Here is a 13,523-nt window from a genome sequence, read left to right as displayed (position 1 = left end):
ATGTTAAATCTATTCTGTTAACATTTAGTGTTTGTGGTATTTAGCTTGGCATGTTTAAGGTGAAGGCCTCAGCTGTTCATGGTGCGGTTGTCATTGCTTTCAGCACTCCTGTTAACTGATGCCAGCCGTGACTGAACTTTAGGGTTTCCTTAGGATCATAAACCTTTCACTCTTGTCCCATCTTTATAACCATGAGTTGGAGAGAATTTTACCTGTGATTTGCGGTTTGTTTTCTTTATCCCTAACCCTTCCATGAACAATATAATGGGTAACTATTAGGGCTGTTATATATCAAATATTCCTGAAATACTTTCATTAATTTTCTGATGACTATGCAACATTTGTGACTATCGTGATAATCTCAATGGACTATTAGTCATTAGAATAGACCGTTTAGAACTTTTGTCTTGCAAGTTTGAAGTTGTTTATATAGATCCAGAAGCAAAAATATGTTAGTTCAACACATTTCTGTGAATCCCTTCATACTCATGTTTCCATGATTCATTTCAATAAATTTTTTGGCACCGTTCAAAAATGTTCACCGTCCCTGCATGATATTTTTCATAAAACAGTGCACGCTAATAATGTTTTCTAAAAATATATAAGTAATTATATTAGAGCATTTAAATACAAATAAATTGTTTAGTTAGTAACTTTTATCACAGTGTTTTAACTTTATTTTTACTGTTACTTTAAATTTGATTATTTTATTTCATGCATTTAAACATTTTGAATCTTATTGGTCATGTTTGATGGTTCCTCTTAAATATGAAGATATTCCGAATATTGGGGCTTTTTTTTTTTTTTTTTTTTTGGTGTTTAACCAAAGTGCTGAAAAATATTGATATTTTAGCTTTTTTTGCCCAGTCCTAATATCTATGTGTTTTGTCTGAGGAATACTGTAAAAAGTCAAATAAAGAGGTAGTTTTGCCATTACGGTTTTCATTTCAGGCTAATATCTGACCGTTCTCCTGGGTGCTTTTACACCCTCCATTGTTAAGCAGTGGCTCATTTTCAACAAAACTCTCCTTGTCTGTTCAGGTGGACTTCCCCACTTCTTCTTTCGAAGTACGCTTCAGCACCCCCGCTCCTGCAGAGTTCAGCCCCCAGTACGAGTTCTCGCGCCTGGACCAGGTCAGCCAGAGGCAGCTACAGGATGTCTTGCACAAGAAGTCCCTTTTCTGGTGAGTTGGCTCTCTGATTATCCTAAAGCAAATGCTGCATCCTGATCTAATCTAATGATTATTTACTGCATTGTTCCAGATTTTTCCTTGAATGGGAAACACAGCACCCAAACGCTCTATATACCTTGTAATACTTACCTTAACTAACACTGTGTATCTCTTATTGGATTATGACAATATTGCCCCTTTTCTACCAACACTGTGCTGGTGTCAGAGCCAATCTGTAACCGTTCTATGAATTTCCACCAAATTCTGGGCTGGAAATGTGAACTCTGCGCCAGCGTCAATCACTCTCGCAAACCAAAAGGAAACCGCTAATGTCCTCATATCAGAACAACACACGTTTGACGGACACCACGTTATTTACTCCAGCTACTTAATATCTATTTAATTAAAGGGTTAGTTCACCCAAAAACTGTCATTTACTCACCCTGATGTCGTTCCAAACCGGTAAGACTTTCGTTCATCTTCGGAACACAAATGGAGTTTTTTTTTTTTTTTTTTTTTTTTTTTTTTTTTAATGAAATCTGAGAGATTTCTGTCCTTCCAATTGACAGTCTATGTGTAGCTACCTCTTTAATGCTTCAAAAAGTTCATAAAAAGATTGTAAAACTAATCCATATTAAGCAGTTCAGTCCATATTTTCTGCTTTATATGACACACAGATTGAATTGAGGTTTCTATTTGCATTGGGCTGATTCTGATTTAGCATTCCCTGAAAACCTTTGGTGAAAGAGGACGTAAGAAAGCTTCATGGTTCTCAAGTTCATGGTTCTTAGGTTTTTGCTACAAAAGAGAATGCAGTGGATTGATGTACATTTATAAAGGTACTGGACAAGGATGGTTTAAGTGTAGCTGCAACCACAAATAACCAACTCATGCAAATTCAGATTCAGCTGTCGTTACTCATCATTCATATTTTAGCGACATGCTCATTTGAGAGCGGAAAAGGGATTTCATGTGGCATGTCTGCATTGGAACCGAGGTTACACAAGCTCAGAGGGATGTTGAGGAGCTGATCAGACACATAAGAGAAAGAATGAAAAATACTGTTTTAGCAGTCGGTGTCAGATCGTTCCTTGTTTCCTGGAGGGATTAAACACAACATTGCCTAGTTCCTTTTGTCCTCTGACCCTGTCTGCTTCCCCCATCTCATCCCTTCGTTCAAATGACCGTGGGAGGAATAGTGGCGTTCATGTGGAGTTGGAAAGGTCTGGATGTGAGAACAGTTGCCTGGTGGCGGGGAGGGTGAGGAGAACAGGAAATGGAACAAACACACATTGTTAAGATTGGAGAATTAAATGTATGTTAAATATAAGTTTATGCAAATGTTTAAAATAGTATATAGTATAATTTCTATTTTATTATGAGTTTATAATATACAGTTTAAATGTTTGGGGCAAATGCATTTAAGTAATGTTATACTTTGTTCATAGTTTTATGCATTAAATTGATCAAAAGTGACCGTAAATACATTTTTATAATGTAACAAAAGATTAACATAAATGTTTGCAAGAAGTTTTTATTAAATCAACCAAATCAGCATATTAGAGCTATGCCATCATATGAATAAATAACATTTTTAAATATTAAAAGGGGAAAACTGTTATTTTTCAATTGTATTAAAATTTCACAATCTTAGTTTTATTATATTTTTTTGAATAAATGAACGCAGCCCTAATGCAGCATAAGAGATATCTTCCAGAAACATTGAAAAATTTTACTGCTCCAAACCTTTTAATGGTTGTGTATTTAAATCATATTATATAGTTATATTATATTTTTTATTATTATTATTATTATTATTATATTGATTTATTATATTTTAATTCTATTATATAGATTAATATATAATTAATTGTCTTTATACTATGCATGTAAAAATTGTGTTTTAATGAATCAGGCATTGTTTTTGTTTTTTTCTGTTGTCTATGATTGAATATGAGGACATATCTGGTGCTCAGCAGGGCTTGGTGCTCTACAGTGTTCACTTTGTTACTGTCAGCTTTAGACAGCTGATGTGGATCTCCTCCCCAGCTGGCCCTGTTCCTCCTCTCCTTCTCTCTCTGCTGTTTTTCCTCTGGGGAGCTCTGAAACATTTGCTGCAGAGACCGACTCTTAGCAACAGTTTAAAACGTGGAGCCACACCAGCATGGAAATATTCAGTCATAAATTGTATCCAGCTCTCGGTTCAAAGGTTGAGCGTTTGAACCAGGTGTAAACTCTATGATCTGACTTGTGTTAGCAGAGAGTTAATGTTTCAACTTTTTCATGCAGTTTATCGATTCTAGAAGTGTTTGCTCCAATTACTAATGCTCATTTTTGGGTTAGGGATTTTCAAAATACCCTTTATGGTACAGATATGAATTATACCTCATTGTTCGTCTTTTTAGTGGCCTTTTGTAAGTGTTTGGACTTTTGATTTTACATCTTATGAATGATGAAAGGGGCAAAAAGGAAGAAAAAAAAATTAAGTTTGGGGTCAGTAAGACGTTTAAAAAAATGTTTAAAGATCTCTTATGCTCACCAAGGCTGCATTTATTTGATCAAAAATACAGTAAAAACAGTAGTATTGTGAAATATTCCAATAAAAACAAAGGTTTTCTCTTTTAATGTCATTTATCCCTATGATTAGTAAAACTGAACTTTCAGCGTCATTACTCCAGTCTTCAGTGTCACATGATCCTTCAGAAATCATTCTAATATACTGATTTGCTGCTCAAGAAATGTTTTGTATTAATATCAATGTTGAAAACAGTTGTGCTGCTTAACATTTATGTGGAAACGGATTTTTCAGGATTCTTTAGATGGAAATAAAAAAAGCAGCATTTATTTGAACTTGTAGACTTAAATTGTTACAAAATACAACCACCCAGAACACCTTAGCAACTGCATAGTAACGTGCTAGAACATTCAGAACACCCTGACAACCACTCACAACAAAACAACCTCATAGTGGAATGTCTGAAATAGGCAAGCACAACCCACAGCTTCTTCAGTTCAGAAACTGTGCAAATATAGATGTGTGTCTTGTTGCACAATGTTTTTTTGTCCCAGGAGGAACACTGTTTATTAAATTTAGCATTAGTTCATGGCCATTTGGTTGTCCTTTTCTTTACCAATTGATTTGCAGAAAGGCCTCAGGGTTGCTTTGGGCAGCTGCAGCCAGGAATCAATACTTAAGCCTCTTGTGAATTGTGGGATATGTAGTCTTCTAATGACAGTCATGCTTGCATGTTGAAGAGTGTGAGTGTGACTCTATGAAGCATTCACAACCCTTCCCCCAGTATATTGAGCTGTCTGATGACTGGCCCAGCAGGCACAGAGGTAATTTGATCCGGGGTTCCTGCCCTACGGCTGTCATCCCTAGAGGGAGAAGCCACTCCCCAACATGAATTCATAAGCAAGTAGAAAAACATGGTAGCTAAACATTGCCGATTAAGTGGGTATGTTTAACAAATGACATCCAACAAGAGATGAGATAAGCATCATGAAGGACCTAGACAGATAGATATAGGTGTTTATGCATGGATTGTGTGCTGATCATTATTTGTACAGGCTATAGCTAGTTGTTTTCAGTCCCCTCTATGCATTTAAATATTATTCATGAAAATAGATCTGTTTACCTTTAACTAAAGCCTTTTGGAGTGTTTACCTCTAGACTTGGACCTCAGGGTTTGGTACATCAGTGTAGAAGTAGGCATGCATCATAAATTACCAAGAGATTCAGTGTGGTTATTTTCTATCCTTTACTGCAGTGAGAGCCCACGCAGAGATCCCTTCCTGGAGATGCTTTACTGTCTTAATTGCTGTATTAGCAGCATCTTTGTCTAGATTGGAAGTTTGCTCATATTTGAACTTAATCAGATTGGTGAATCATGTTTTTTGACTGATAGCATGTAGATGGTGGGTTGCAAACCTTTTTGAGGTGCTTTTTATTTTTATGAAAGGGACAAAAAGAAAAAACAAATCCCTCATAATTAAACTACCGTTCAAACGCATGTCTGTAAGAATTTTTTCAAAAGTGAAGTGTAAACTATGGTTGCTTGTCTGGAAACAAATTCTTCCAGCATAGCACTGTCATTTTTGCAGTATACTTAAGCTGTTGTGTGTCTAACAGCTGTGCAAGTATGTCTACTGTTTGTGCTAACATGGAATAAACCGACAAATACATTTTAATGATGTTTTCATAAAAAAATAAAAACATGCTAAATATCTTGTTTGGTTCTTTTATCTAGGTTGACTCCGGAGGACCGGCGCCTGTTGTGGGAGAAGCGTTATTTCTGCCATGCGGAAGCCAGTCGTCTGCCTCTGGTCCTGGCCAGCGCACCCAGCTGGGAGTGGGCATGCCTGCCTGACATCTACGCCCTGCTCCGCCAGTGGGAATGCATGAACCACCTGGACGCCCTAGGCCTGCTGAATGCCACGTGAGTGTTATGGTAACCATGGCAACTGCTTGCTCCGTTGTTTAGCTGGAGGCTAAGCAGAGCTTGACTGTCCTTGCGGCTGGCAGTCGGGCTGATTTGAGTAGACCATGAAGAATTGACCTTTGAGATTTGTCCAGCAGAGCACATGTGGAGCGCAGATATCTTTCGACATTTACTGACATGATTTAAAAGCTGTATTAGTGTTAAATCAAATCGGCTCAACCAAGAGCCACCAGGTTTGATCTACCAGCTACAAATAGGTTGACCAAGATGGTTCACCAGGTTAACTTTAACCTAATCGGCTGGTAGCCCAACTGATCAACCACCTAAACTAGCTTGGACTGGATAATGACTGTAAATGACTGCACCTGTATATATTTTATCCAATAGATATCAGTCATATTATAGTTATCCAGTTTATTTTATTCATGTTAATACATAGTCTGTACTTTTGTAGTGCTTTATAGTGCAGTTTATTGCACCACCTTTTCATTTTTTTTGGTTTAACATCCCCTTTAAACCAGGTTTCCAGATCAGGAGTGCAGGCGGACGGCTGTACAGTGGATGGACTCCATCTCTGATCCTGAGCTTTTGGACTTCCTTCCTCAGTTAGTGCAGGTAACAAAGGCCTTGTATCCAACTTCCTCCTTTTATGCTCTATTCCCTCCTTTCTCATTGACCTTGATCTGTTTATATCCTACCTGTCTTTCTTTTTACCTTCCGTCCTTTTTGTTCTCTCAACCTCTGGTTTCTCCCTCCCCATCTAACAAATTGCTCTAACTTTTTCTCTTTGTACAGGCGCTGAAGTACGAGTGTTATCTGGACAGTCACCTTGTGCGTTTTCTGCTGAGGAGGGCCATCGGGGATGTGCGCATAGCTCACTACCTCTTCTGGTGTGTCCTCTACTCTCTGATTATACTTAGAAACTCGGTGCGCATGTATTATAGAGCACATATACTGAGAAATCGGGTCATGCTGCCTCATACTGTCACATTCAGGTTTGTCAGTGTTCGGTAAGTTCACCCAAAAATGAAATTTCTGTCATTAATTACTCGCCCTCATGTCGTTCCAAACCCATAAGACCTTCGTTCATCTTTGGAACCCAAATTAAGATATTTTTGATGAATCCCGAGAGCTTTCTGACCCCCCATAGACTGCTATGTTATCACTTTCAAGACCCAGAATTGTAGTTAAGACATTGTTAAAATAGTCTGTGACTACAGTGATTCAACCTTAAAAATTTAAGTATGCTTGTTTCACAACATTATTTTTTGTGTGCAAAAAACAAAAATAGCGACTTTATTTAACAATTTTAACATTCTTCCATGTCAGTCTCCGAGGCTGTTCACGTGAGCACCACCACGTGTGTGTGTGTGTGATCGCAAGTCGTTTTTTCATTATTTTTTTGCACACAAAGTATTCTCGTCGCTTCATGACGTTAAGGTTGAACCACGGTATTCATATGGCCTATTTCAAAGATGTCTTTACTACCTTTCTGGGCCTTGAAAGTGGTAATAACATTGCAGTCTATGTGGTGTCAGAAACACCTTGGATTTCATCAAAAAATCTTAATTTGTGTTCCGAAGATGAACGAAGGTCTTACGGGTTTGGAACTACATGAGGGTGAGTAACGACAGAAATTTCATTTTTGGGTGATCTATCCTTTTAAACTGATGCACTTGCACATGTGTGTTGAGATTTGAATCTTTGACCTGTCAGCACCTGGAATGCTTGGTACTTTGTACACACTAAAGTCATGCAAATGTAGATTATCACTTTATCACACTGATTGCATGAGTGTGTATAAAATTAGCTAACAGCTCCACCTGCTGTACAAATGCAGCTAACAGCTCCACCTGCTGTACAAATGCAGTCATTTTCTTTCTTGGAGCAGTCAAAGCCTTTATGAATGCGGTTACATTTTACTCCTAAAATTAAAAGAAAAAAAAAGACTTTTGCAATATGACATTCTTTTCAGAACAATTAAACTGAGAATGTGTATGTTGCTTTATTACAGAATAAGCTTACCTTACATCTAAAAATTAATAGATTTTTATTACCTTTTATAAAATGTATACATTTTAGAATTTTTTGCACTGCTTTTTATTTTATTTTTAAACTAGATATTTTACTAATATGGGGAAACATTACTTATCTTTTAAGTTACACATTTATTTTAATAAATAATTTTATATATCATTGTAAGCATATGTTTCTGCTGCCCTTTAATTAAGTTAATATAATTCATATTTTTAGTAAAAGTTTTACTAATAAAAATACTGTATTAAAGTAATAAAGAATCATCATTTAAAAGTTAGGACAATACCAAATTCATTACTGTAACGAAAATGATGTGCTTAAGTGCTCTAAAAAAAATATTGTCACAATGTAAAACTTTATAAAGCTTCCTAATAGTCAATTAAAATTTCTTTATGCTAAAGAAAATCACATTTTGTGCTCAAATCTAAACATTTCATTAGACAGAAATTGCTCTTGGTTAGTGCAATCTATATAAAATGCCTTCAAAAGGAAATGAATTGCTCTAAGGATGTTTGGACCATCAGTTAAAATACACTATCTTCTTTTGTCTATCTCTTTGTAGGTTGCTGAAAGATACTCTTCAGGACTCTCAGTTTAGCGTGAGGTATCAGTATCTGCTGGCGGCTCTTCTCTGCTGCTCCGGTCGAGGTTTAAGGGAAGAGTTTGATCGGCAAGGCTGGCTGGTCAACATCCTGGCTAAACTAGCCCAGCGGGTCAGAGACGCCTCCCCTTCATCCAGACAGGTCAGCTTCACTGTTCCTCATTTACTCCTGGTATTTACATCTATTTCACAAGGTCCAATAAGTGCCTTTTTCTGATGAGAACAATTATGACCTACAAAAATCATTTGCTAAAAAGAGCCGGCTTTAAATTTCTCATTTAGTTATTCACTATTTTTAGCTTTAAAGAACAAGTCTGTGCCAAAGACTGATTGTTGATCCCTAAGGGGCATTTTAACATTCTCCAGACCGTCTGGTCAGCACACTAATTGTGGTTTGTCTGGTTTTCAGGCTATTCTTCGTGAGGGGCTAGAAGAGGTCAAACAGTTCTTCTGTTTGAACAACAGTTGTCGACTTCCTCTGAACCCAGGCCTTCTCGTCAAGGGCATCAACATACAGGTAATTACAGAATGTGTCTTCATATCAAGCATTTAAGTCATTGTATTGTTCTTGTCAAGATGTAAGAAACAAAACATGTCTTTCATTCTCTTCATGTAGTCTTGCTCCTACTTCAACTCTAATGCAGTGCCCCTCAAGCTCTCGTTCCAGAACCAGGATCCTTTGGGAGACCACATCAATGTCATCTTTAAGGTACCACCTTCACGTGTCTGTGTGCATTACGGATCAGCGGTTCTGCATTGCAACACTTTTTCAAGCGTTGTCTTGGTCGTTTATGGTTGTGTGTTCTCACTCAGGCTGGAGATGATCTGCGGCAAGACATGCTGACGCTGCAGATCATTCGGATCATGAATAAGATCTGGATCCAGGAGGGACTTGATATGAGGATGGTCATCTTTCGCTGCTTCTCTACGGGACGGGGCAGAGGTAAACATCCATCCTTCAATGTTAAGACTTCTGTTTATGAACTCATCAGTGTCTGAAATTCACTACTGTATTTTCCCACCTAGAATACATTTTCAGGGCCATTTCATTCTTTTATGAATTTTTTTTTTTTTTAACTGTATGGAAACGCTCTGTACATTTTGTGAATGACCCTATGCCAAATATTCTATCTATCTATCTATCTATCTATCTATCTATCTATCTATCTATCTATCTATCTATCTATCTATCTATCTATCTATCTATCTATCTATCTATCTATCTATCTATCTATCTATCTATCTATCTATCTATCTATCTATCTATCTATCTATCTATCTATCTATCTATCTATCTATCTATCTATCTATCTATCTATCTATCTATCTATCTATCTATCTATCTATCTATCTATCTATCTATCTATCTATCTATCTATCTATCTATCTATCTATCTATCTATCTATCTATCTATCTATCTATCTATCTATCTATCTATCTATCTATCTATCTATCTATCTATCTATCTATCTATCTATCTATCTATCTATCTATCTATCTATCTATCTATCTATCTATCTATCTATCTATCTATCTATCTATCTATCTATCTATCTATCTATCTATCTATCTATCTATCTATCTATCTATCTATCTATCTATCTATCTATCTATCTATCTATCTATCTATCTATCTATCTATCTATCTATCTATCTATCTATCTATCTATCTATCTATCTATCTATCTATCTATCTATCTATCTATCTATCTATCTATCTATCTATCTATCTATCTATCTATCTATCTATCTATCTATCTATCTATCTATCTATCTATCTATCTATCTATCTATCTATCTATCTATCTATCTATCTATCTATCTATCTATCTATCTATCTATCTATCTATCTATCTATCTATCTATCTATCTATCTATCTATCTATCTATCTATCTATCTATCTATCTATCTATCTATCTATCTATCTATCTATCTATCTATCTATCTATCTATCTATCTATCTATCTATCTATCTATCTATCTATCTATCTATCTATCTATCTATCTATCTATCTATCTATCTATCTATCTATCTATCTATCTATCTATCTATCTATCTATCTATCTATCTATCTATCTATCTATCTATCTATCTATCTATCTATCTATCTATCTATCTATCTATCTATCTATCTATCTATCTATCTATCTATCTATCTATCTATCTATCTATCTATCTATCTATCTATCTATCTATCTATCTATCTATCTATCTATCTATCTATCTATCTATCTATCTATCTATCTATCTATCTATCTATCTATCTATCTATCTATCTATCTATCTATCTATCTATCTATCTATCTATCTATCTATCTATCTATCTATCTATCTATCTATCTATCTATCTATCTATCTATCTATCTATCTATCTATCTATCTATCTATCTATCTATCTATCTATCTATCTATCTATCTATCTATCTATCTATCTATCTATCTATCTATCTATCTATCTATCTATCTATCTATCTATCTATCTATCTATCTATCTATCTATCTATCTATCTATCTATCTATCTATCTATCTATCTATCTATCTATCTATCTATCTATCTATCTATCTATCTATCTATCTATCTATCTATCTATCTATCTATCTATCTATCTATCTATCTATCTATCTATCTATCTATCTATCTATCTATCTATCTATCTATCTATCTATCTATCTATCTATCTATCTATCTATCTATCTATCTATCTATCTATCTATCTATCTATCTATCTATCTATCTATCTATCTATCTATCTATCTATCTATCTATCTATCTATCTATCTATCTATCTATCTATCTATCTATCTATCTATCTATCTATCTATCTATCTATCTATCTATCTATCTATCTATCTATCTATCTATCTATCTATCTATCTATCTATCTATCTATCTATCTATCTATCTATCTATCTATCTATCTATCTATCTATCTATCTATCTATCTATCTATCTATCTATCTATCTATCTATCTATCTATCTATCTATCTATCTATCTATCTATCTATCTATCTATCTATCTATCTATCTATCTATCTATCTATCTATCTATCTATCTATCTATCTATCTATCTATCTATCTATCTATCTATCTATCTATCTATCTATCTATCTATCTATCTATCTATCTATCTATCTATCTATCTATCTATCTATCTATCTATCTATCTATCTATCTATCTATCTATCTATCTATCTATCTATCTATCTATCTATCTATCTATCTATCTATCTATCTATCTATCTATCTATCTATCTATCTATCTATCTATCTATCTATCTATCTATCTATCTATCTATCTATCTATCTATCTATCTATCTATCTATCTATCGAATGTTTTTATCTATATCTCTGGAGCTTTTGTGACTTTTTTCACCTAAACCCTCGATTCCACTCTATAGACTTGATCTAAACGGTGTTATGACTGTATAAAATGTGAATTTCTGAGGAATGGAAGTCATTTCATAACTCCTAATTTCCCTTGTGTAGGCATGGTAGAGATGATTCCAAGTGCAGAAACCCTGAGGAAGATCCAGGTTGAGCATGGAGTAACTGGTTCCTTTAAGGACCGGACTTTGGCGGACTGGCTGCAGAAACACAACCCGACTGAAGAGGAGTATGAAAAGGTACTGTATAATATCGTTATACTACATTTAAGACTAATTTGCTCAACCAGATGGTATGTGTGAAACGTCAATCCATAGCTGCTTTAGTTGCATTGGGTTGCATCATGTTTCTTATTTTGTCTGTCCTAAAAATATGAAAATGTATTGAGAGATTTTGGAAATTCAGTCCCTTGGTGTCTCAAAGTGGTTAGTTAAAAACTAATTCTGTTGGTTTGTTGCTTTTTCACAGGCGGTGGAAAACTTCATTTATTCGTGTGCTGGTTGTTGTGTGGCCACATACATTCTAGGCATATGCGACCGCCACAACGACAACATCATGCTAAAGACCAGTGGACACATGTTCCATATTGACTTCGGCAAGTTCCTGGGGCATGCACAGATGTTTGGCAACATCAAACGGTAGGAACACAAAAAGAACATGTTAAAAGAAAAGAGTTCCTCTGCCCCACATTTTGATCACTGCAACTGTTGTCTTTCAGAACAGTTAAGAACTATTGAGTTACAACAACCTCTTTCACATTTCTTCTTCCCAAAGGAACCGAATAAAGTAATAAGCCCCAAGAAGCTGTGGTTTACAATAATTTAGAACAGCTAAGCAGCATTGTTAGGCAAGACACGAAGCAGAGGTCACAGATGTAAGTTTGTAGAGTAATTTACAACAGCTCAAACACTGCGTGCTCAACCAATCAGAATCAAGGACCGGAACGATCAATTTTATAAGAATGTTTTTGAGCTAAACCAGATCTGGGCTGTTGATAGTAACTGTTATCACAGATTGTAATCGTCCTGTTTTTGTTTTGTTTTCATGCAGCGACCGGGCTCCTTTCGTGTTTACGTCTGACATGGCATACGTCATCAATGGAGGTGACAAGCCATCAAGCCGCTTCCATGATTTTGTGGACTTATGCTGTGAGGCCTACAATCTCATTAGGAAACACGCACATCTGTTTCTGAACCTGCTTGGCCTGGTGAGTTCCCAGATAACTCCACATACCGATGTCTCCCACATTTTGTTTTAGTTGAATGCATTGACAGAGTTCAAGTAATGTTCTCTTGCTTGCTTTATCGTTTGCCTGTTATTTGAATGCATTGTATTCTTCTGGTCTAACAATGAAATACTCTTAGTAACCCCTGTGTGTTTGTATGCAGATGCTGTCCAGTGGGATACCAGAGCTGTCTGATGTGGATGATCTGAAATATGTCTATGATGCTCTGAGACCACATGAATCAGAAGCAGATGCCACCATGCACTTCACCAGGTGAGAGCTTACAAGTTATTGCCATTGTCCTTTGAATCCATTTGTCTTGTATAGCCTTCATCTTAACCTTGTCCCCTCTTCTAGGCTGATCGAGTCAAGTCTTGGCAGTGTGGCTACCAAACTCAACTTCTTCATCCATAACCTGGCCCAAATGAAGTTTGCATCCTCTGAGGAGCGTCCCGTTCTATCATTTGCTCCACGCGTCTACACCCTTAAGAATGACGGTGTCATTCGCAGCCTGTTTGTTTGCAAACACATCAAAACCTTTACTCCAAGCAAAGGCTACGTAAGTCTACTGCATTTAAATTTAGCCATAATGCATTAAGTACATTATAATCATTTATACAGATCTTCATGTTTACTTATTTACGCCTTCATGCA

General features: G+C 35.8%; 1 protein-coding gene across 1 annotated transcript in view; it reads left to right on the top strand.

Annotated features, from left to right (window-relative positions):
- pik3c2b (phosphatidylinositol-4-phosphate 3-kinase, catalytic subunit type 2 beta) overlaps window positions 1-13,523 on the top strand; it is a 47,135-nt gene that overhangs the window by 26,951 nt on the left and 6,661 nt on the right. The window contains exons 15-27 of the mRNA XM_079857023.1: window positions 1,042-1,184; window positions 5,423-5,611; window positions 6,136-6,229; window positions 6,410-6,504; window positions 8,214-8,394; window positions 8,662-8,769; window positions 8,869-8,961; window positions 9,066-9,195; window positions 11,747-11,883; window positions 12,113-12,282; window positions 12,695-12,851; window positions 13,033-13,142; window positions 13,227-13,428. Of these exons, the coding sequence (XP_079713149.1) occupies window positions 1,042-1,184; window positions 5,423-5,611; window positions 6,136-6,229; window positions 6,410-6,504; window positions 8,214-8,394; window positions 8,662-8,769; window positions 8,869-8,961; window positions 9,066-9,195; window positions 11,747-11,883; window positions 12,113-12,282; window positions 12,695-12,851; window positions 13,033-13,142; window positions 13,227-13,428 (1,809 nt within the window). The remainder of the gene's footprint in view (window positions 1-1,041; window positions 1,185-5,422; window positions 5,612-6,135; window positions 6,230-6,409; window positions 6,505-8,213; window positions 8,395-8,661; window positions 8,770-8,868; window positions 8,962-9,065; window positions 9,196-11,746; window positions 11,884-12,112; window positions 12,283-12,694; window positions 12,852-13,032; window positions 13,143-13,226; window positions 13,429-13,523) is intronic.

Source organism: Squalius cephalus (assembly GCF_949319135.1).
Source record: "Squalius cephalus genome assembly, chromosome: 22".
Taxonomy (NCBI): domain Eukaryota; kingdom Metazoa; phylum Chordata; class Actinopteri; order Cypriniformes; family Leuciscidae; genus Squalius; species Squalius cephalus.
The sequence above is the reverse complement of the archived record's forward strand: the minus strand, read 5'-3'. Positions and strand labels throughout refer to the sequence as shown.